This window comes from Parathielavia appendiculata (assembly GCF_033297405.1).
Source record: "Parathielavia appendiculata strain CBS 731.68 unplaced genomic scaffold N657scaffold_28, whole genome shotgun sequence".
Taxonomy (NCBI): Eukaryota; Fungi; Ascomycota; class Sordariomycetes; order Sordariales; family Chaetomiaceae; genus Parathielavia; species Parathielavia appendiculata.
Genome location: NW_026944247.1, coordinates 86,920 through 108,569, shown reverse-complemented (window position 1 = coordinate 108,569; position 21,650 = coordinate 86,920). Strand labels below are relative to the sequence as shown.

The 21,650-nt window shown below is 54.6% G+C and overlaps 12 protein-coding genes and 2 non-coding genes across 14 annotated transcripts; 9 read left to right on the top strand and 5 right to left on the bottom strand.

The window, feature by feature from the left end:
* Positions 1-611: 611 nt before the first annotated feature.
* N657DRAFT_650297 (MFS general substrate transporter) lies at positions 612-3,216 on the bottom strand. Its single transcript, XM_062793908.1, has 3 exons — positions 2,124-3,216; positions 2,011-2,068; positions 612-1,945 (listed from the first exon to the last, which is right to left on the bottom strand). Exons 1-3 carry the CDS (start codon positions 2,722-2,724, stop codon positions 958-960), a joined length of 1,647 nt encoding a protein of 548 aa, XP_062643103.1. The 5' UTR covers positions 2,725-3,216; the 3' UTR covers positions 612-957.
* Positions 3,217-4,016: 800 nt separating this feature from the next.
* N657DRAFT_659085 (uncharacterized protein) lies at positions 4,017-5,024 on the top strand (the record flags this gene model as incomplete). Its single annotated transcript, XM_062794953.1, has 6 exons — positions 4,017-4,058; positions 4,134-4,168; positions 4,240-4,361; positions 4,417-4,487; positions 4,628-4,733; positions 4,786-5,024. The coding sequence occupies 6 exons, from the start codon at positions 4,017-4,019 to the stop codon at positions 5,022-5,024; spliced, it is 615 nt and encodes a 204-aa protein (XP_062643102.1).
* N657DRAFT_650293 (uncharacterized protein) lies at positions 4,914-5,968 on the bottom strand. Its single transcript, XM_062793907.1, has 2 exons — positions 5,095-5,968; positions 4,914-5,018 (listed from the first exon to the last, which is right to left on the bottom strand). Exon 1 carries the CDS (start codon positions 5,678-5,680, stop codon positions 5,111-5,113), a length of 570 nt encoding a protein of 189 aa, XP_062643101.1. The 5' UTR covers positions 5,681-5,968; the 3' UTR covers positions 4,914-5,018; positions 5,095-5,110.
* An 815-nt stretch (positions 5,969-6,783) lies between these two features.
* N657DRAFT_581882 (uncharacterized protein) lies at positions 6,784-7,066 on the top strand (the record flags this gene model as incomplete). The annotated part of the gene is made up of 2 exons (XM_062789572.1): positions 6,784-6,864; positions 6,932-7,066. 2 exons carry the CDS (start codon positions 6,784-6,786, stop codon positions 7,064-7,066), a joined length of 216 nt encoding a protein of 71 aa, XP_062643100.1.
* A 700-nt stretch (positions 7,067-7,766) lies between these two features.
* Positions 7,767-8,110, top strand: N657DRAFT_650290 (uncharacterized protein; the record flags this gene model as incomplete). The annotated part of the gene is made up of 1 exon (XM_062793906.1): positions 7,767-8,110. A coding segment is annotated over one exon (168 nt), but the record flags the coding sequence as incomplete, so codon positions are not given.
* A 366-nt stretch (positions 8,111-8,476) lies between these two features.
* N657DRAFT_t152 lies at positions 8,477-8,567 on the top strand. Its single transcript has one exon. It is a non-coding gene; the product is annotated as a tRNA-Pro (tRNA).
* A 216-nt stretch (positions 8,568-8,783) lies between these two features.
* N657DRAFT_t153 lies at positions 8,784-8,870 on the top strand. Its single transcript has one exon. It is a non-coding gene; the product is annotated as a tRNA-Tyr (tRNA).
* A 1,904-nt stretch (positions 8,871-10,774) lies between these two features.
* On the bottom strand, positions 10,775-11,593 carry N657DRAFT_260900 (uncharacterized protein). The gene has a single exon (XM_062786487.1). The coding sequence runs from the start codon at positions 11,443-11,445 to the stop codon at positions 10,906-10,908; it is 540 nt and encodes a 179-aa protein (XP_062643098.1). The 5' UTR covers positions 11,446-11,593; the 3' UTR covers positions 10,775-10,905.
* Positions 11,594-13,330, top strand: N657DRAFT_260911 (uncharacterized protein). Its single transcript, XM_062786489.1, has 2 exons — positions 11,594-12,467; positions 12,521-13,330. Exons 1-2 carry the CDS (start codon positions 11,741-11,743, stop codon positions 13,120-13,122), a joined length of 1,329 nt encoding a protein of 442 aa, XP_062643097.1. The 5' UTR covers positions 11,594-11,740; the 3' UTR covers positions 13,123-13,330.
* A 1-nt stretch (position 13,331) lies between these two features.
* N657DRAFT_260903 (glutathione S-transferase) lies at positions 13,332-14,631 on the top strand. Its single transcript, XM_062786488.1, has one exon. The coding sequence runs from the start codon at positions 13,492-13,494 to the stop codon at positions 14,380-14,382; it is 891 nt and encodes a 296-aa protein (XP_062643096.1). The 5' UTR covers positions 13,332-13,491; the 3' UTR covers positions 14,383-14,631.
* Positions 14,632-15,395: 764 nt separating this feature from the next.
* On the bottom strand, positions 15,396-17,305 carry N657DRAFT_693798 (uncharacterized protein; the record flags this gene model as incomplete). The annotated part of the gene is made up of 4 exons (XM_062797243.1): positions 16,810-17,305; positions 16,631-16,698; positions 15,980-16,578; positions 15,396-15,903 (listed from the first exon to the last, which is right to left on the bottom strand). The coding sequence occupies exons 1-4, from the start codon at positions 16,976-16,978 to the stop codon at positions 15,396-15,398; spliced, it is 1,344 nt and encodes a 447-aa protein (XP_062643095.1). The 5' UTR covers positions 16,979-17,305.
* Positions 17,306-17,524: 219 nt separating this feature from the next.
* N657DRAFT_650285 (uncharacterized protein) lies at positions 17,525-17,865 on the bottom strand. Its single transcript, XM_062793905.1, has one exon. The coding sequence runs from the start codon at positions 17,859-17,861 to the stop codon at positions 17,661-17,663; it is 201 nt and encodes a 66-aa protein (XP_062643094.1). The 5' UTR covers positions 17,862-17,865; the 3' UTR covers positions 17,525-17,660.
* A 485-nt stretch (positions 17,866-18,350) lies between these two features.
* On the top strand, positions 18,351-19,658 carry N657DRAFT_637382 (uncharacterized protein; the record flags this gene model as incomplete). The annotated part of the gene is made up of 2 exons (XM_062791503.1): positions 18,351-18,824; positions 18,897-19,658. 2 exons carry the CDS (start codon positions 18,351-18,353, stop codon positions 19,656-19,658), a joined length of 1,236 nt encoding a protein of 411 aa, XP_062643093.1.
* Positions 19,659-19,860: 202 nt separating this feature from the next.
* N657DRAFT_260848 (uncharacterized protein) lies at positions 19,861-20,847 on the top strand. Its single transcript, XM_062786486.1, has 2 exons — positions 19,861-20,107; positions 20,175-20,847. The coding sequence occupies exons 1-2, from the start codon at positions 19,982-19,984 to the stop codon at positions 20,688-20,690; spliced, it is 642 nt and encodes a 213-aa protein (XP_062643092.1). The 5' UTR covers positions 19,861-19,981; the 3' UTR covers positions 20,691-20,847.
* Positions 20,848-21,650: the final 803 nt, after the last annotated feature.

Genomic DNA, 21,650 nt, shown 5'->3' with positions numbered 1-21,650 from the left:
GGTCGCCCTAGCGGCCAGGTCGACTGTCTAACGGCCCAATCCTCAGGAATCGGGTCCCAATGCTTGAGGCACCAATCCTATCGTAGTATCAGAAATGGGATTAAGAGTCGTACCAGGAAGGGGACCAGCTGACCTTCCACTCTTGCTGTTTAGGCTTGTAGGTTTTGACTGTGTTTTGGGGCACCGTACCCTCCAGGTTTAGGAGATAATATTCCATTGCCTCGCGTATGCGAGCATCCTCAATTGCAGTGGCCGCCATAGTCATCGGGCGAGAAAGGAATGATTAGGGGTTTGTCCTAGGGTGGTAACCGTGGACAGCAGTGGTGTTTGAGTGCCGATGCTCTCTGCGCTGCGTAACGTTATTTCTCGCCGTCGTCGCGTCTTTTGGAAGGTCTGCGCACGTAAAGTCTAGTCACGTGGCCTTCTACTTCGCCATTTCTTTCTGCGGGCCGCGCGCGTTTTGTATTGGGTTTTCCACGAGAAATCGAAGGCCCACCAAGGCAAATGACCTGCAAGCACGGAGCCGAATTTGGCGGGGAAAATGAGGACCCGCCGGTTTTTGGCGGACCGAAAACCGGGTTTTTGGTACGCTCGGACCTGTGATACCTCGAGACATCTTTGGAGGTGAACCAGATGTATTGTACGGAGGTAATGGATTGTACTTGTACAACACACTCAGCTCACCTTGTTGTGTACTGTCTTCGCCCAGAACGCCCTCTATACGACCAGGACTCCATGCGCTATGATAATCTGAATAATCCGAGAGCCACATGCATACACAGCTGTAAATCATGATTTCCATCCCTGCGGTAGCGTCAAGGGGGGCGAACACTGAGGCCAAGCCAACCCCAAAGCCGCCACCGTCATCGCCAAATGATGGGGAAAAGATCATGGCTACTGCGCCCACCACGTCTCTTTGTTGGCATAGATCTGCCATGCCGCCCAAGTGCGGGACAATCAGCATGAAGAATGGACAAATGCCTGTTGCCCGTTCGGCAACCTGAACGTCCACAGCATGGTCGTCGAAATCAAGAAGAGCAGCGCGGTCGTGACAAACGGCAGACCGATCCAAGCCCCGCCGAGGTTTAACCCAACGCTGAGACTCTTCGCCAGAAGAGGGCTAGCCGTAGTCATTCCGACCATCTCCATGAATCCAATCAGTGTGTTGACCGTGCCGACGTGATGCTCCTCGACTTGCGCGTTGATGAGGGACCTGATCAGCGACGTCATGCCCGATCCAAGGGCGAGCCAGAGGAGCCCAATCGAGAAGAGCGTCCCATTCACTGCCCCTGCAACGATCAAGTTTCCCACGATACAAAAAATGCCTGACCATCGCGAGAGCCAGAGATCCTTGGCCACACCAGCCATGCCCAGGCGGTGGACACAGAACCAGCTGGCCACCGGCAGCAAGGAAAGGAGCGTCACCAGGCTCGCCGCGTTGCGTATCGTCACGACCATCGAGGCCACGCTCCAGCCCCAGCCGTATCGGTCCGTGGCATACTGCAGCAACAGCTCTCCGGCAAACCTGCCCAAGATGACGAAAACTAGCGATAGCATAAGAACAGCCAGGCTTGTGTTGCCGAGAATGAAATCCCACACCTCAGCGAGGCCGGTACGTGCTTTTTGCCATAAATTGTCCGAGTTTATCGTGCCGGTCTCGTTGCTCGATTGCTCCTCTTCCGGCCGCTTCCGATCATGCACATGGACTGTCTCGGGAAACGCCAAAACCGCAGTATTGGTGACAATTAGAACAGCGAGGGCGACGAGCAGCGGAATCCAGGGGTTCCAAACCAGCATGGCGCCTCCGAGAGGTCCAGCGACCATCTGCGAGGCGAGGAACACGGCGCCGAGCTGGAAAAAGACGGTCGCGCGCTCATCCGAGGGCACAACATCGGCAATAGTGGTGTAAAACATGGCTATAACAATCGCTCCCCCGCCGCCGATCCTGCGCAGCATCAGCAACCACGGCTTGGTTTTGCCTAACACAAGGAGCTGAAAGGAGGTACATACAGCTGAAATGCCGCGGAGAACCACGTCACCCACAATGGCACCACATCCGAGAAGTACACTGCACCATTAATCAATTTCCAAACCCATGCCACGGGTAGAAAAGGGGAACTTACAAACGGCATAAGTAAACACGTAAGACAAGACGATCCCAGCCAGCGACAGCCCCATCAACGGCCTCCGGCCCCAGCGGTCCGACAGAATCCCATACGGCACAGCCCCAACGATACCGGGGATGCTCTCAAACGTGTTGGCCCACCCGCGCAGCATGGCCAGATAGCCTTGCACATCGGGGCCTTTGCAAGCCGGGTCGTCGGCGAGGATCAGGCCGCCGGCAAAGTGCCGTATCTTCCCAACCATCGTAACATTGGCGGACGGCAGTTCGGGGACGAGCGGGGGAGGCGAGAACACCTCCGGATGCATCCGCCTGCAGATGATGCTTTCCATGACGGCGTTGAGTGGGGGAATGATCATGCCGATTCCCAGTTCGATGAGGAAGATTAAGACCAGGGATATGATGATGACGCGGGGACGGAGGAGGGCGACGGGTGGAGATTCATCTTCACTGGCGTCGTTGATGGTGTCGTCGAAATATGGTGATGGGGTTGAGATCGTGGTTGTTGGGGTGGGTGTGCCGGCAAGCAGCGGAGTCCGCTCCGTGTCGGGGTCCAGTGCAGCGTCGATCCGCTCGATGGAGCGGCCGCGGGACTCGGTCATCGTTGCGCCGGTCCCAGAGCTTTAATTATTGGTGCTGCTTTCACGTCGGGCAGGGAAAGTAGCTAGGTCTCTGAATGATCAAAAGCGTGAAAGCAATCAACGAGCGAAATTGAGGGAGATGAGTTGTTGATGAGGAAGCGAGGGTAGTTAGGTATGACTGAAATGAGTGTTGGGCCCACGTAAGCGGTGCCCTGATAAAGCACAGTCTGGTATTGTGTCGCCAGGGATCGGTAACTCTGGCTGATAAAACGAGCCGCTGCTACGCCAAGAAGGGCAGGCGGAAGTTCCGAATTGCAAAAACCGGCCATTGACGCAGCTGTTTCAAGTTTTCACGAGTCTGAGATTGAGCCCTGGAGACTGCTTCTGTCGCGCTGTCATGCGGCGCGGTTTTACTCAACTGGAAACCCTGCCAATGCGTGGTGACGTCGCATGGACAGGTCTTGAGCCTCGGAGTCCATTAAAGTCCCCGCATAAACTAATGGCCATATGCTGATTTTAAGGATGAAGCAGCGCCATGCGCTTGTGTTGGGACGAATGCGGCTGCCGGAATATGGTATGCTGTGTGGTGGTCAGCAGACCTGATGGAGGCGTTTTTGAACCGAAATCTCTCGAAATCAGGGTGCAACAACACGTTATCCTCGAGGTACAGCTTCATAACCCTTCACTTGATGATTTCAAGGCAGAACCTGGAAGCCTAATCGAAGCCCACGATGGATCATTTCAGATAAACAGAATAGACATATCTCGTTTTAGAGTAACCTTAACGGAAGTTGAAGAAGTAAAACAGGATAGAGTTGCCGGATCATGTCGTCTTCAAAAGTCCAAGAAACGAAGGCACGTGGCCAGCCATGTCAGGATCAGCCGAGTTCGCGTTGCCTCTCGTCGCCGGCTGTAGCCAACTCCGTCCGAATGTCCCGACATATCTTCTGCCTTTATAGTCGAAGTCGAGCGGCTCCTACCGGATGCCATCAACTGGAAGCTATGACAGAAAGATGCGAATAGGAGTTCGAAGTTTTCGAGACGCCGACAATTATAGAGCGTTGACAGCTCAGCAGAACAGCCAGCTCATCAGGCAGGAGAAACTGCATGAACGTTGAGCTGGCGAACCGTGATGGGAACCCGAAAATCACTGGATGAAAAATCCCGGACCCACCCACAGGGGGAAGCGCTGCTAGCCATGTTCAACCGCAATATGCACGAGGGTCCTTGAAAACAGATACAAAACAAAAAAAGGTCACTTACACCTAGCAAACGATGCTACCTTGTTGACCGAATACCGCGTCTATGCAACTATGTCAGAAGGAGAAGCCAGAGTTATATCCACCGAGCCCCTCGTGAGTTTCATGTCCCAGTCTGGTTCCAAGTATTTTTGAGTGTCTAATCGATCGGAACCAACTGCCTGTGTATAGCCCCAGAGCGAGGCGGTGTGGACGAAGCTGGTCAAGTAAGTTTGGGTTTGGGCTCTTGAGTCGTATACCTAAGGAGAGTTTGGAACCAGACCTGACAGCCGTCAAGGAAGATATACCGAGACCCCAATGGCGTAAAGCGAACATGGGAGTCGGCCGAACGGACCACCCGGCCGAAGAACTGCGACATTGATGGCGTAGGCATTGTCGCCATACTCGAGAAGGACACAGGTACGCCCCAGTTGCCTTCTTTCCACAGGCCGCGAAAGCCGACGATCCGTTGAAGGCCCCGAGATCGTCCTCCAGAAGCAATACCGGCCGCCAGTAGACAAGATCTGCATCGAGCTGCCCGCCGGTGTAAGCAACAATTTCGTTGTTCGTGGTCTGTTTATACTCCTTTATGGTTGTTTCATGAGCATCCTGCTCCCGAGACAGCGCATTTTGCTCCCGAAACCCCTCTAGACATTTAAGAAATTCGCAGCTGATATTGTTGGTAGCTGGTGGACGAAGGCGAAACGGCCGAGCAAGCGGCGATTCGAGAGCTCAGGGAAGAGACGGGCTACGTCGCTCAAGTCCTCGAAACATCACCCGTCATGTTTAACGGCCTGTGCCCCCTTTTATGACCCTGCTACCCCGTCGTCCTAACTGTCAACAGACCCCGGTTTCTGCAACACCAATCTCCGGATGGTTCACGTCAGTGTCGACATGAGCCTGCCTGAGAATCAGAACCTCAAGCCTCAGTTAGAAGAGAACGAGTTCATCGAGGTGTTTCTCGTCAAGCTGGCTGATTTGTGGGAGGAGTGTTTCAGGCTAGAAGCGGAGGGCTATGCCATCGACGCGCGGATAGCCAACCTCGCCGAGGGGATTGAGATCGCCAAGAAATTCAAGCTCTGAACTGTCAGACGTCCCGCAGCGATGCATTCGCCTTGAGTTAGAGCAAACAACGCGGGGAGATAGAACATACCATAGACCACAGTCTACTAGATCTTGCCTTCCCTTCTCAGTCTTTCCCACAGTGCCACGGCAGCAAGACACTTGGCGTCTCTCGCGCCCTCCTTCCACAGATCCCTCATCCTCACCAACTTCAACGTAATCTTCTCCCCATGCTCCCTCAGGCCCGTCAACTTCCCGGTCCACTTCCCAAGTTGCGCCCGCGGAACCCTTCTTTCATGCATATAGATCGGGATATACTCGTCACACCCCCCGGCACTCGGATACACCGCCCTGGGAAGTTCCCCCGCTTGCTGTCTTCCTTCCACTCCCTCCCCACCGTCAACCGGCTCGACCAAATCGCTCAAGCAAACCAGGTCGCGCTCCGGGATCACGATCCCCAGCTCCTCCTCAATCTCCCGCGCCGCCTGCCCCGCAAATGTCCCGCCCTCGTCCACCATCCCCGCAGGCAGTTCCACAAACGCCAGACTGCCCGCCGCGATGCGCGGCTGCACCGTCAGCAGGACGTATCGTTCCTCGTCCTCGTCCGTCTGCCCATCTGCTTTTGAACTTCCTTGTGGGCGAGAAGGGATGTCGTCGGGTATGAGCGTAACGAGCATCGCGACCGACGGGCCGCGCAGAACTGTCCAACCGTATCAGTCATCGCTTGGCTGTATTAAGCGTGACTCGGGAGTATTTCGGGAGCAACAGTGCTGCTTTGGGAAACAAGTCGACTACTATGTGACTCCCGAGACATGTTCAAAGGGGTAAAAAGAGCATAAATTCGACGTACAGACGGCGCCGGGAAGGGTCTCGCCTGCGGAATTGGAGATGTGCGAGGTGAGTTTGAGGAAGCCGAGTCTGGAATGCGGTGGGCGGCCGAAGAGGTCGAAAGACTGAATTGTTATCGAGTGAAGCGCGTAGGGGTCTGTGTGGAAAGGATGGGAGGGGTGGCTGTGTTGGTTGCTGAGGGAGGTCTGCAAGGTTGAGAGCCACGACTGTGTAACGGAGCAGTTAGTGTAGAAACTTGAAGAGAATGGATGGGTCAGTCAACTGAGCTGTGTAACTTACGGTGAAGGGGGTGAAGTTGAGAAGTTGAGACTGGGAGAGCCCAGTGGGGAGGGAGATGGGAATGTGGTAGTCGGGGTGGTTGAAGGTAGACATTTTGAGTGATGAGGTCCAGGAGAGTCGCGGTGCCAGCAAGGTCAATGTTGTGGATGTCGATGTCCAGGCGCGGGAGAGCGCTGTCCTACTTTGGTAGATGGCCGAGAGTACAATAGGCATGATCAGGATGGTGAGAAATAAACCTCGCATCCTGAGAAACCCACCCTTGGCGAACTGAAGTTATTGATAGCTGTTCCTGATCGGCCCGCTGATATTGGGGTGGTTGTTGCCGTGGGGCTCCTGTCACCCTTCCCGAATCCCCGTGACGTTGGTCGGTGGGTCCGGGAAACTTACCGGCTTGGCGCTGGCCCTCGATTCCATCACCAACTAGCCCGTCGTTGATCCCATACCCGTTATGACGTTTCACGAGCGGAACGGCAATGAGTCGCATGACGTCAGCTGAATATGTGATGGGCTTATAACAGCGCTCTCCTCGTGGAGAAGAGGCATCAACAAACAACCAGCGTAGTCAACCATCTCGTCGAAAACGTTTGACAATCACAGACCGTCATCTTAGAGAGTCTGAACCCTCTATATCAAAGCTCACAGGACAGTCGCCATGTCTACCAAGCCGGAACGAGCAGAAGCCCGCGCTGCCGAGACAGGTCACGATATTATTCATGGCGCCGGCCAAGAACAGGTACCGGAATGACCAATTCTTCATGAGCACCAGAGGGCAATGCACGCCGGCTAATACCCCCTTCCAGTCCACCCGTGTCAGTCGCGCAGACAAGACAGCTCCGATGCCCGAGCCCTCGAAAGGAGCCGGGCTCCAGAAGACAAGTGGTAGCGCCGGACAAAGTCTGGGAACGACCCAAGGCGGCAGAAATCGGACGAACTAGATGGCCTCCGTTCATAATGCCGGCCGGATGCATCATGATTGATCAGGTAGCATGACTTGACTTGTGCCACTATATTCTTTTTGTCTTCTCACGAATTACCTGCACCGACATCATGATGTTCTTGTTGGAAAGCCGTGGCACTGGAAACTCGGACGCTCAGCTGCAAGTGCCCTGCTGTTGGATGCATGGCTGCCCAACTGAGCGTCAGGCAACGTGAGGGGTAACCAGGGCGCTGGGCAACGAGGTTAGGGCGATTCCCCCTTCGCTGGAGACGTGAGAGAAGAAACAACCTTCAATTAAGAACATCTGGGATGCTCCGAGTATCTCAAACCCACTGTTGTAAGCTCCCATCATCTGTGTGATCACCGTGGAATCGTGGCTGTTGGTCTTCCAACACTGAGCTACATGGGATGCAAACCTGACCCTGGCATAGGCATTGCCCGTGGCAATTCACATCGTTTTGAAGAGCTTAGGGAGCCAAGATTTTCTAGCCTTCTTTTAAAGTAGAGGGCAATTTGAATGGTAAAGTTTTTGTTAAGCATAAGTTAAATGTCACGGCGGGACAGGCGGACAATCCAATGACAATTGTATTCGGGCTAAACTACAGTCTAAGCTCTATTTCGTCAGGTACGGGCAGGCTTGATTGTCAAGACGTAGGCTCCTCGAGCTACGAACAGATCTCGCGGCAGCGAGGTGCAGAATATTTAGCCCACATGGGCCCGTGCTTTCCACATGCCGGGTTCCACCCGTGGGTCCTGTTGAACTGAGTGGGTTCCTTGGCACCAAGATTCACGGACTGAGCACTGACGTTCAATACGAGACTCTCAGTCAACACAGATCCATCACAATGACGCAGTTCCTGACATAAACGCCATATCATAGCACACTGTCTCTATATAAGGGGGGTAATTCCCCTGGGAGGATTAGAGAGGACAATTTTCTGTTCCAACAAAAAAGGGACATTCTGAGACACCCTAACCCACTATCTTGATCCTTCATTTGTGTGGTCACTCTGGAATCGTGACTCCAATTCAAGCCTCATTTTCATACCTCAATCTGTTCAATACCATTTGGTTGATCTAAGCTTACTTGAGCATGTAACTGTTGGCTGCCCAACAGGTCCTAGCAGGCACGGCGCAATCGCCGTGATATTAAAGGTTTCGCATTATAAAAAAGTGGGTAACTTAGTAATATGAGGGAATCTCTGAGAATATACGTTAGCCTTTTATAATATTTAGCATTATTATTAGAATCAGTATTTATATTCTTCATCATATAGGCGATATTATTGCTAGCTAGGCTGATAGGTAGTATAGATACATCAGTACATTACTGATATTCTTTACCTCTTTTTACGCAAGCTTGTATACACGTATTTTTTGTCATTTGCCTGTTCCTCACAATTGAAAAGGGCCGCTGGTCTAGTGGTATGATTCTCGCTTAGGGCTCTAACCCAAAGCAATATTGCGAGAGGTCCCGGGTTCGATCCCCGGGTGGCCCCGATCAACACAAGTTTACTTTTGTTCCTACCATCACGTCAATGTCCATGATGTGTCTAGCTTTTTTCTGCCTAAACATTGTCCGTTGCAGACAGATTTCCACCCTCTGTGTCGGCCATCGGGCTGTCTTAAGTCTGCCCTATCCCCACCCGCTCTACCACCCACAGCTGACTCCACCATATGTGCAAGCCCCAAATTTGTTGATTCACAAAACAAATCCCCTTGTGGTGTAGTTGGCTATCACGTTCGGCTGTAAAGGAATTATTGATACCGAAAGGTCACCGGCTCGATTCCGGTCGAGGGGACTGTTGCTTTTGCTCCTCTTTTTACATTTCCCCCTCTTTCTTCTCGAACGTTACGCAACATTCAGACGCGTAGAAGCGGGAACAGGAATCATCCCAAACACCGTACAAACGAGCTGACCAAACTCCAGGATGGTAACCAACTGGCGATACAAGGCCTTGATTCGGTCTCTTGACGGGCTCCGCGGCGCAGCAGCGTAACCACCTTCGCACTATCAAGTATCGTGTTCAGTGTACCCAATAGATACACTGCAGTGTCAAGCCCTGAACAACCGCAGCGCCTCCGCTTAGCCCAACAATGTAAATACCGGCTCGAGTCGACCAGTACGCTGCAGTGGCCGCAGGGTTTGTGTCTTCGTTCAACTCTCAGCTGACGGCCCCTGGTTCTCGGATCAGGACATCGAAGACGCCGAGGCTTGCAGCGCTCAGTTTATGAGAAACAGGCTTAACCTGCTGACGACCAGGGCTGACACCAGAAGGAAAAACAGTATCGCTGCTGATGCTGCTGCAACGTAGTTCGATAGGTTGACCAAACTCGCCCTGCTACTGCACCTCGATCTCCTTGCCCTCCCTCGATCCGGGGTGGTATGACTAGTGGCGGCTGCCTTTGTTGTTGTTGTGCTATGGGCCTGACGACCTGTCCAGTCCCGTTCGGTGGCCGCAGGTCGAGGACTGAGAGGACTGGGCGACGACGACGAGGGAGTTGCTGTATAGTTGCAGGGTATTTGCCGAGATCGGCCCACTTGAGTGAACCAAAGGAAGAAAATGGGTGGTAAGATACGAGTCTGTTGCGTACGGCCAAGTATCAACAAGTGGATCAAGGAAGCCTTTTAGGGGTGGGTAAAACGAGCAAGATAAGATCGCTGGCAACACCATGATGGAAAAAGAAGGCTTTTGTTCCTCGTCCTAAACACAGCCAAGACAGAAACGCCAGATGCCACCTATGAACGATGACTTGTGAAATATGCTGTGTGCTCGCTTCTGGTGCCGAACCTTGACAGTAACTGCACAACCTCGGCGTTGACAGTTAATCTCAAGCCAGCGTTTCGTCGAGGGATAGGGTGGCCTAGCGAAAGTTCGGCCCGTTTGCATCCCTGATGGGTTGGTCCTCAAAGCTTGACAACAAGACCTGTACTGGTTGACGGAGGGCTATAGTGCCTGCTGGGACGCGCAGCCTGGGATGACGATGTTGTGCTGGGGAGTGGGAAAATTCCAACCTGGATCAGCTGCACACTCTGCCCAACGACTCTACCCGTCTGACACTGGTCAGAACCACACTGTTCCTCACCATCCGGGTCCCCAGTGCGGGATCTCAGCTGTCTTGGATGAGAAAGGAAGCTTTGCAGATTGCATCAGCTGTTGGTAGGATCTGCTGCTGACCATGTTTTGCTCATCCATATGTTCAACGATCGTCCGAACTCGCTGGCGGTAGACTCAAGTCTTTCGCTCACTGTGGGGCTCGCTTGTCAACTGGGTTGATCAGCGATCCTACGACGGCCTTTACGTGGTCGCAGGAAGAAACTCGGCAATGGCGAGATTGACAGCCTAGAGCCGTTTCGACCACCCCTGGTAAGAAGGTGCTCAACGATGGATGCCAAGGCGCGCACCGTTGGCTTGCGGGTCAGGGCCACGGAGTGAGAGTGTCTGCCACCCGTGTCGGCGCCAACTGAGACGCCGGCTTCAAGCCTCCAGGGCTGTTCGTTACCAGGCGTGTTTAACGTATCTTGGGTAGACTGGTGGGGTTGAGTGTTTGAAAGGCAGCTGGAGCGTTCCATCGGTTCGGCCAGCCTTGCCGGCGAGATGTGGTCGACACGACTTGCACGTCCACGCCGAGTCTCTGTCGCAAGCGTTAGGGAGGCCGTTGAGGCTAGCCTTCGCCACGCCAGTCTTGAGAAATGAGTTACTAATTATGAAGATGATTGTCGTACTCCATCTGGTTATCTATAGAGAAAATGATGGACTATACAAGAAGTCGTGGGGTATCACGCTGCGGTGAATGTTTCCCGTCAACAATTTCTTTGAGCAAGTGGCCGCGTGCTTATCCAATGCCGACCCATTGACGTTTGCAACCGGAAGGCGCCGCGCGGAAGGGGCAGCGCAGCCGGCTAATCAGAGAAGACAGCCCCGAAAACCCCACAGGGCTGCTGTAGTGTACAATTACGAATCCGTAGTTTCGGTTTTTTCCCCTTCCCCACATCTGGCACCGATCCCAGTCTGATCGACACGCTTCACTTCCATTGCAGGTTCGGGAGATCGATCCCCTGTCTGCGGTCATGGACAAGCGACGACGCTTTGTCTTGGCAGCGAGCATGCGTCTCACCTTCGACCCTATTTGACACAGCTGTGTCTGCCAGTCTGGGACAGATCCTGCACCGTAAATCCGGTCGGGAACGCCATTGGCCTTTGTGCCCTGAGCAGAGCTGCAGCCGGCTACTCTTCGACACGGAATGCCTGCCCTGCCATGGATGGTGGCGGTGCTTGCAGATGCAAGGGACCCAGGGGAAATCGGCGTTGAGGTTGACAGATCTTGCTCTGGCGTTGCACCGCCCCGAAGAGACGCCGGCGGCCGACAGCCCATGACTTATTATTTCTCTCCTTGGTGCCGCTTTGTTTGATCTCTTGTCTCTCTTGTTTCTTCCCCCATTTCACGGTTACTCGGTTAGGGAAGGGCAGCTGGCCTGCAGTCTCGGCGTTTGGCGCGGCGCTTGTCTCTTGGTTTTCTCGCTTCTATTGTAACTGCGTAACTGCGTTTGTTGATCAAACAAGAACGAACGGGCCAAGGTTGCGTTCGTGATATACAAGAGCCTCTTTTCCCACGAGGTTGAGACATCGAGGGGCGAGATAAGAAAACAACATTTACCTAAGACTACATCATGGGACTGTCGGGTCCAACAGCTCGCCGCCGCAACCATGCTTGGCTCCAGATGAGAGGCCTTAGGAGGCGGGCTACACGCCTCACTCGGCGCCAAGAAGACGACGACGACGGCGATGCCGCAAACGACGCCGATAGCTCTGGCGATGAGTCCGTTGATTCCGTCGACACATCTGATGATGAATCCGGCACTGAACCCACCACGACCGTCCGTCCCCTTCTGGCTTCCATGCCTGTCCGACTTGGGACAGGAAAGGGGGTCATTCCCCTGCCTAAGCCCACCGCCACCGCAGGCGCAGACGTGGCTACAGGCGTGACACTGGGGGCGGCTGAACCCGGTGAGGTGGATGATTCGGGATTCGAGTCCGAGTCTGACGGCGTTGAGTCCAATGAAGATGAGCCTGGCCATCGACCGGACGGTCATCCAAACAAAGGGAGGCCACCTCCACCATCATCTACCATCACACAGAGTTCGGCGGCTCCTTCGATAACATCGGTGTCTGCAACGGCCACCACCACCAGTCTCGATAACCTTGTAAGCTCCTTGGCTGGGACCGCAACGCCTTCGCCCACCGTCCCAGTGGCTGGGGGCGCGCAGTTTGAAGAAGGCGTGCTTGATCCTGGCCGCGAAGCCAACGAGCAAGCCAGTGACTCCGTCAGCGTTGGCACCGAGATGCAGAGCAAACTAAGCTCAGCTGCACTGGCGGGAATAGTGCTCGGGGCTCTGGGTATGTCTCCTGGTCAGCTGCCCTTGTCAAGCCTTCCGCTAACATGTAGGCAGCCTTCGCCGGCCTTCTCGTCGGTGCCGCCATCATCTGGCGTAAGCGTCGCCGTGACGGCGGTTTCCCATTCTTCCCCCAAACCCGATTCCGCCTGAACGATGACGACGAGTCCCACGCTCCCTCTTCCCACGCTCCCTCCGTCACTGGGCCCCTTCCCGGCGAAGTGGGCGGTAAGAATCAGGCCAAGACCAACACACAAATCATGGACGACCTCATGAGAGCTGCCTACGCAACCGACAAAGGAAGTAACGACATGGAAGGCGCGTATGCTCCCGCCGTGCCCAAACCAACTCCTCAGCTTTCGCAGCAGCAACACGAGGAGGCCGCCGTCTTTATGGACGAGAAAGCCTATGCGGCGCTGCAGCGCCCTCAAACACCAGGATCACCCAAAGAGCCGGTCATGGACTGGTTGCATGAAGTCAAGACGCCAACGCAGCCGAATGGGCCCGAGATGCCGCCTACGCCGGAGACGCCGTCCACGGCGGCGATGCCGAGATTGATGCACGGCGGACGAGTGCCTGAGCCCCCAAAGCCGGCTTACCATGGGAGGGATACCATGACGACGGACACCACGAATACTAGCGTGCGTTGGTACGGGTGAGGGGTAACAGGTGCGCTTGAGAATGCCTGGCCACAGGGTCCAACGTGATGAGGTGTACCATACTTCCGTAACGGATTGCCTTGGCCTTGGAGACAGCGAGCCTAGATGTACATATAATCGTAGCGTATTGGTACTAGCCACATATGCCTTGGATTGCTGGAAGTACAAGTGGGTTTGCATGGGCATGTTGGTATAACCTCGTGTCCCTCCGCACTCTCTGTGAAGGGACGGGATGTGTGGGGCCATCGAAAGTGGTCTGCGTCACGTCGGCATGAACATTTGACCGACCCCTCACAACATCACCTCACATCAACAACCAATTTGACGGCACCTAAGTGCTCAAACACAAGAGCAGCAGCAGCAACCAACATGGCTCAAATCGACACCTCCCTCCTCCCGACCCCCACCGGCGCCGCTGCCCGATTGGCCGAATCACACTCCAGGGACCACCCGCTCAAGCTCTACGGCGGCTGGTTCTGCCCGTTTGTCCAGCGCGCCTGGATCGTGCTCGTCGAGAAGAATATTCCCCACCAGTACATTGAGATAAACCCTTACAAAAAGGAGAAACACTTTCTCGACTTGAATCCCCGTGGACTGGTCCCCACCCTATCTATCGACTCACCCTCCGCGGGCACCGCCGGCGGGAATAGAAAGCAGAGGGCGCTGTACGAGAGCACCGTCATTTGCGAGTATCTCGACGAGGCGTACGCTGATGAGGCCAGGTATGGCTCGCGGCTGTTGCCCGCCGGGGACGGGGAGGAGGAGGTGTATCAGCGCGCGAGGTGCAGGTTGTGGGTGAATCACGTCGTGACGAGGGTCGTGCCGGGTTTCTATCGGCTTTTGCAGCACACGCCGGATAAGGGGTACTCGATCGAAGAGGCGAGGGAGGGATTTTTAAAGGGGTTAAAGGATTTCGCCAAGGAGATGCTGGATTCCCGGAGTGGCCAGGACGGCCCGTGGTTCCTGGGGGAGAGGTTCAGTCTCGTGGATGTCATGCTTGCGCCATGGGCGAAGAGGTTGTTTTTGATTGAATATTATAAACTTGGGGGAGTGGGCATCCCGAAAAAGGGTGAGCGGGGCGAGGATGAGGAGGTGTGGGCGAGGTGGGACCGTTGGTTTGATGCGGTAGTGGAAAGGGAGAGCGTCAAAGCGACGTGGAGTGAGGAAGACAAGTATATTGAGGCGTACAAGCGATATGCGGAGGACGCGACGCAGTCAGAGGTGGGACAGGCCACGAGGCAGGGGCGGAGTTTGCCTTAACCTTTACGGCACATCAGAAGTACAGTACCTGTAGGGCAGGCGTAGCTAGCAATCAAACACAAGAGAGGCTCGAAAAGGCTATCCCTGGGCAGTAGTGATTTGGCCTATGATGATACCGCCCTCGCTGGGAGGAGCCTTGGCGATATGGATGACATTAGTGGGTGCTTGTGCGCGAGTTTTAAGTTGTATTAGCCAGGCATGCAACCAGGCAATGATTCATGCCTTGTATACCTGTTTCTTAGTAGTAATCTCTCCCTTGCCGAAGGTCGACGAGCCGGTGCTTGCTCGACTGACCTGAGCATCTCAATATTTCTCGAATGAACGTTTTGAGCCAGCTCCAGTACAGTGATTACATAAACCGTCGACGTTTGATCAGTTAAGGTATCCTTTACTATCGCCAGTACCTGAATAGGAAGCATCACCCGGCTACCCAATCCTCCAGATCAAACCACCTGCGCCCGATGTACCCTACACTCGCTTTGACCCCGTCTGGTCTGCATTTAAGTCGACAGATTCGAAACGAAATCCTACGACGTTCACCTGAGTTCTCGCTGTCCTCTTGGCTACGGCTTTCTTTGAGATTCCATGATAAGAAGCTGGATAATCCGCTTGCCACTGGTTTTGGCATACTCGGTCATGCGAACGCAGAGATAGAAAGAGGAGCAGCCTATACCGTGGCAATCCCAGCGGGTTGAAACCAACTAGGGCTAGACCGTATCGTTGACGGCACAGATTCAGAATCAACATAGTCAAAAGCACGTCCACGGTCGATGTTCATCCTCCGTCATCCCTTGACCACACGCATCCAGGCTCCAGTCTTACTGTCTTTTCTCTCTCGAAAAATGCCGGATATCACGGTTTTCCCCGTCCTTCCATTCAATGACCTCTCCCCCTTGCCTCCCTTGAACTCTGTCAGAGGCTTCAGGATTCTTGCCTCTTCGTGATATTCGGATGTGCGCGCCCGGCCCACTTGTGAACTTAATTTCGCTGCATAACTCGGAACGGGCTGAGGACTACCGCCCGAACACCGGTGCCCCGAACGGCGGGATCGACTGCTCCAGACACGTCAGCGCCACTACCGGCCCCTTTTCCTTGACCTTGTCGAGTACTTTCATCTCGCGAACGACCGTGTCAAAAGCGCTGCGGGACATGACACACACTATCAAGTCCTCACGCTCCCGGCACGTCTTTCCCCCCGCTCCGGCGTGTCGGCAAACGGCGAAAGGGTCGCCCCGCAGCTCCCAGAAGCTGTCGTCAGATATCCGGATATGGTTCCATTTTTCTCCCGGGCGTATAACCACGTGGTTGGTGGACGAGTTGTTATCGACGATCGGTGCAAGCGGCAACTCGGATCCTCTCCGGTGCGCGATCCGGTCAAGGCACGGCACCGTGGCGGCCAAGTAATCCGAGTCTTCCGGGAGCACGTCGCATTGTCTGCAGTAGCGCGGTGTGGCCGAGGCGGATGGCGTGATCAGTTTGCCAATGCTGGCGCAGATGATGACCGTGTCAGCGGCGTTGCGACTGGGAACCACGCATGGCTTGCAGGGGAAAGCTCCACGGTCTTCATACAAGCGCCACGGTCCGGCGCCGTTGCAACGTCCCCGAGTTCAACAGGCTGAGGAGTAGCTGACGGAAGAATAGGACATGGTCTGCTGCTGCGGAGGTTATTCCGTTGGTATGGCTGAGAACAGGCTGTTCGCCTAGAGGTTCGAGAACGGTAATCAGTTCCGTCGCGGCTGCGTGTCCGTCAACGTAAAGTGCATCATCATTTGTAGGGCCATCGACGGAATCAAGAACATAGGCATGTGCCACGTGTGAGAGTACACTCAGCATGGGCATCAACCAGCCGCGGCGCTTGGCGGCGTCGTACACGATGACTGGTTTCGCTGCTGTGTCGCGCAACAAGGTGCAGTATCCGCTAAAAGGGGTAAAGCGCCGCCGATGGCTGATGTATTTGTAGTTGGCCTGAACGTCCAGGACTGCAGAATCGAGCCCCGCTGGATTGAGAACGACCTGAAACAAAGTCTTGAAGCTGTCCAAGAAGGCAGATTTGGATGTCTCGTGGGCTCTGGAATAGTGAACGAGGGCAGGGAGGTGCCGTGTGCCGATGTTGAGTTGGGCAGACGCGCACCAGTCCAAGAAGTAGCCTGTGCTGGCTCTGAACCGATGTGCTGCTGCTCTTGGCATGAATTTCGTCTGGAGTGTGTCGAAGCGCTTGTGTAGGCGTGTTATCTCCTGAAAGGCTCACTTTTGCTCCGCTCCTTCTCCTCGTGCCGCTCTCGTGCTGCTTGCGTGCCTCACGCGTGCTGCCCTTCACTAGGATCGTGATATCCTCGTCATTGGACGCCGGCGACCTCGTGGTACGGGTGGTTGCAGACTGTCTGTATTTACTCTCATCGTGGCTTCACGGGCTCCTCGTGGACCTACTGCTCGCACGACCTCTGCCCGCCTTTCGCAGCGTCGCAGCCTTCAATGGCATCTGCGGCCCGCCTGCAAGGCCATCCTGATACCGGGCGGCTTGCCGGATCTTGTCCTCATTGGCCGTGAGGGGCGTGTCGAGGCTTCTATCGCTGTCCCGGGCGATCGCATCAAACATTAAGGCCACACTTTCAAGACCCTCTGTGGAAGGAAGGCTGAAATCGGGAGGATCGAAGGTATTGAAACTGACGCATTGGGGAGACGGCGCGCGCGAGGAGACGGTCGAGCATTCCGAAGCCCTACGTCGGTGGCATTGGAACTGATGGCCGGCATGAGCCCGGCTTATGCTTGCCGGGTACTCCAGAGACGGTGAACGCTGGAACCGCCTGCGCAGTCTCTCTTGGTCGCTGGCCTTGGCAGTAGAAGGAGGACTTACCGGCAATTGAAACACAATGAGTTGCGTCAGATTTGAGTGTTTCGCTAACGTTAGTGCCGCTCAGGATAATATTTGGTTGGGTCTTTAAAGTGTTAAAGCTTTTTTTGTCCAGGGCGAGATGCGTCATGGGCCAGCCACTGCCCCTGAGTCCGGAATACCGGCTTCTTTGGAGCTGCACACAGAATGCGATATAGAGTCAGTTCATCTAGTGTTCCCACCTTCAAAGATACACATTGTGGCACAGGGCAGTGAGGGAACCAGTCCAGGACTGTCGGTTAGGTGTATGCAACCTGTTTTCCAGACCTCATTCAGCAGAGCTCAGGCTATCCATCAAATGGTACATTTACAAGTAAGTCCCCATGGTACCCAGTAACAGGAAGGGCATGAATGGATCTTCGCAGAGAATTATTTCTACCGATCGACGTCAGAGAAGGGCTGAGACGCCCCATGTGGGCTCCAACAATGATCTCAATGAAAGGAATTCAGCCAAGTCAGGCCTCAGAAACCGTGACACAACTTGGAAGTCATCTTGGAGCACATCGTGTAAAGCTGTCTCTTCGAAACACGACCAAGATTTGTATGAACGGTCCCTTCCACTCGCGCGGCCAGACTCACGTACTTGCATTCTCCTCGGCCGTACCTATCTTACGGTTGCCTGATGACCGTTCCAATCCAACTCCGTTCCTGACCTCCAGGCTCTCGCTCGTGGCCCGGGTGGGCCTGAAACACCAGCGAGCACCATAAGCTGCAGGAAGACGCACCTGTAACCAATAGAATCTCGAAGCATATTCATAAAATCTTACCCGGCAGCAGCTGAGATGATAGCGCACCATTATCTCGCAGTTGGAGAGGAACTTTGCTTTCCCGCTTTCAAATTCACGCATCTCACGATGTTCGTCCATCCAGGCCCATGAGCCATTGCTGGCAGGCAAGCCGACAGTCCCTTGAGGAACTTTTGTTTCGGACAATACTGAGTCACTGCGCAATCTCGGAACTTCCCCCAGTCCTTGTATTGATGTGACTTGAAGAGACAGAGAACCGCACATCCAAAAAAACCCCAGCGATAAATACTGAAGACCGAAGACAAAAGGAGTCCACTGATTACCGGGAAGCAATGCTGCTGAAGGAGCTCGTGGCCGAACTCAAGACGCTGAACGAAAACCTTGGCCAATTCAGACACTTCAAGAACCTTAGTGACCAACTCCCTCGCCTTCAGTCTCTTCTGGACGCCGTCCCCCCACAACAGCCCCTTCAGCAGCATACACGGCCCCAAGATGGGGTCGGTCATGAGACCCAGGACGGGAAAGAAATCAGTCAGGCTGGCAAGAGCGGCGAACCAGCCCAAGAAATGCCGCAGCAGCAACTGCCCCAAGAATGTGAAGTCAACCAGGACGAGGCGGAGATGCCAGACGACGGAGTCGGTCAGCACATGGAACAGACCAGTGAGGTTGGGGAGAGCGGAGAACCCGCCCAAGACTCCCTGCAGCAGCAACCGCCTCAGGAACATGAAGTCAACCAGGATGAGGCAGAGGCTATTAGTGGGACGCGAGAGAGAAGCGCGCTTGACCGCCCGCGCGAGGGCCCGCTGGTACGAACAGGGAAGACGCCCAAGACGGAACTAGTCAACACATGACGTCTGCGGACATGCTCCTTGCCGAAGTCAAGGCACTCAGCGAACTTCAAGACGGAGACCAGTGAGGCTGACAAGAGTAACGCATCCGCCAGAACTGATCCGCCACGCCAGGGAGCATTTGAGATGCTGGACTTATTCCCGTCAGCCGCCTTCTTGCGAGATATCCGTCAATGTCTCGAGGAGGCCGTCGGTCCGTGTCGGTGCAAGGAACCGCCCATCTTCATCGGCAAAACGCGGCTATGGTTGACGAGCAATGACGAACCAGATCCAAGAAAGGAAGTGTACCACGCATTCCGGGATGTTGTTCTCGTCATACCGGCCTCTTTGGCTGCAGCTTCCGGGCTCATGGAGATCACGCTACATCCGGCGGTTGATTCAGCAACACCAAGAGGTCCGGGGAGAGGACCGGGACAATTAGAAGGATATGTAGCCTGCCGGAATTTTATCAAGATATCTTGGCCACGACACCCTGTCGAATCGAACGACCTCACACCCCGACGTCTTATTGCACGAAACGACATCAGGCCCGCTTCCTCAACGTTGTCGTCGCTTGTGTCGTCTGCCCCGGAGCGAGGCGACTTCTGGTTCTTCATTGGAGCGAGTCATGATTGTATCAGAAAGGTCCAGTTTTACGCGGGGTCCTCGCTGCACGAGTCTCTGCTCACAGTGCCATGCTTGGTGTATGCCGACTGGATGAGGAAGGTCCCAAGAGTCATCTCTAGGACATGGATCGCGGTGAATGCCATCCAGATATGGCGCGGCCTCGAGGACCAGAAGATGTGCAAATAGGACAGGTCTGGTATGGGCTGATTAACTGCCTACCCCCAACGCATCGCGGTTTGTTGAGTATAAGGCGCTAACGTTGTCTGATAATAATCAGCTTGGTAGGATCGTCACATGGCATGCAAGCGTTCTAAATATAAAATCAGCCGCCTACATTCCCTGTATGCGAGCCCGACAGATCATCTGGGAACTCGGCAGCGACTTTGATGTCCTCGATTTCGCTCGCCACTGCGAATTCTTCGCTGCCTTCCTCAGCAGCTGGAATAAGAGTCATCGATTAAGCTTCTCGCCGAATGTGATGGATTTTTGTCTGTTACATCCCATTCGCGATGCGCTGGCTATGCCCGTCAACAGGTTTTTCAGATGGCCCGGGATCCAAGTCCACTTCGATGAATCGCTACATCATCATCTTCACTGTTCTCACGATATTCTACCTTCCGCTTGGCTTTGTCACGGTGAGTTTCAATTCACGGCCGGCGGCAGTACTGTATTGACCATACCAATCACGTTGTCCTCAACCAGGCGGTCTTCAGCATGGGTCTTCTCCATGAAGAAGAGCTGACGGGCATAAAAAGCCAATATGCCACAACAATGGTCGTCGTTTCGGTCGTGACCTATGCTGTAGCTATCGGCCTAGTCATGTTTGTGGATCGTCGGAGGATCAAACCTCTCCTCACTGGGCTCCTCGCCCATTTTCACTTGCTCGGACGCCAGCTGCGGCATCCCTTTGAGAAAGAGGACTCCACAGGCGGACCTACCGCGGAGACCGACTACGGAAAGGAAGGTAGGGAGGCAACATTCAGGCGTTGGGCGGCGCTCTGGGCTTCATCAGGACTGCACCGTCGACAGCGGCGGAAGAGGGACAAGGGCAAGGCACTCGAGATCCCTGAGCTGGGATATTCCTGGACACCGTCGACGGAAATTCGTTTATTACCCCCAGCTCCCGCGCTGAGAAAGGCCGGGCGGTCTCGGAAGTCCATTTGCCGACAAGGTCGAACACCGTCAGCAGCCACACCCAATCTTCCAGAGCGGATCTAGCGCCGACCGCTTCGAACGGTCGAGGGAAGCTGGGCAGAGCCGTTCCGAAGCTGGCCCTAGCACCAACAGGTCGGACACCTGAATCGTCAGCACTAGGTATCAGGTAATCAGGGAGGTATTTCCAAATTACGGCGCAAGTGAGGTGGGTCCAGGTCGGGCCGCTTGTGTAGTAGGTCCGGCTGACCTGGTGGGATAGGGCTTTCCTTGGCGGGGCTGGCTTGGATCCATGATGTTTCGGCCAGGTGGGATACGGAGGTCACCGAATCAGGTCGCTGCATTAGGACCATGATTGAGTTTTGCTTTATTTATATAAGTTACATCCGATGCACAGGAAGAATTCCGCCGCACAAGTCTATGATGCGATCACACCCCCCTTCATAGTCCGCCCAAACTAATGCAGGAAGTTTTATTGAAAAGAGATTCGTCCCAATCCATAACCATAACGTCGGCGAGAGGCAAAGTCCAGTTGTTTTCAATGTCTGTTTCCTCTCATCAACCCCAGCACGATGCATCAGTCGGCTTACCTCCTTGCGACTGTTGCGACAGCGTCGGTTGCGACTGCTGCGACTGGTAAAGGGCCAGCCCGGGAATCGGCCATTCGGTGTCACGGCTGTCGTAAACCGAGAAGCTGAATTGCTGGGAATCGCTCCTGCTGTATAGCTCAAACGCCGGAACCCCCGAGCCAGACAAGTCATCAGTGCCATCTCCCGTGACTTCGATGTTGCCGCGCTGCATGTAGAACTCGGGCTCGTTGATATGCGCCCGGTGGAGCGTGATGATCTCGTTGCGGATCACGTACTTGCACGGCGCGATCGGCCTGGGGATGGTGGCCGAGTCGATGCCTCCGTTCTCAGGCAGTACGTCGGCCGTCCAGATACCCTTGGTGTTGGCCGGTCCCGAGACCAGGCTAGACTCGGCGATCTTGGTCCAGCGCAGGGATGTCTTGTCAACTTGGTGCAA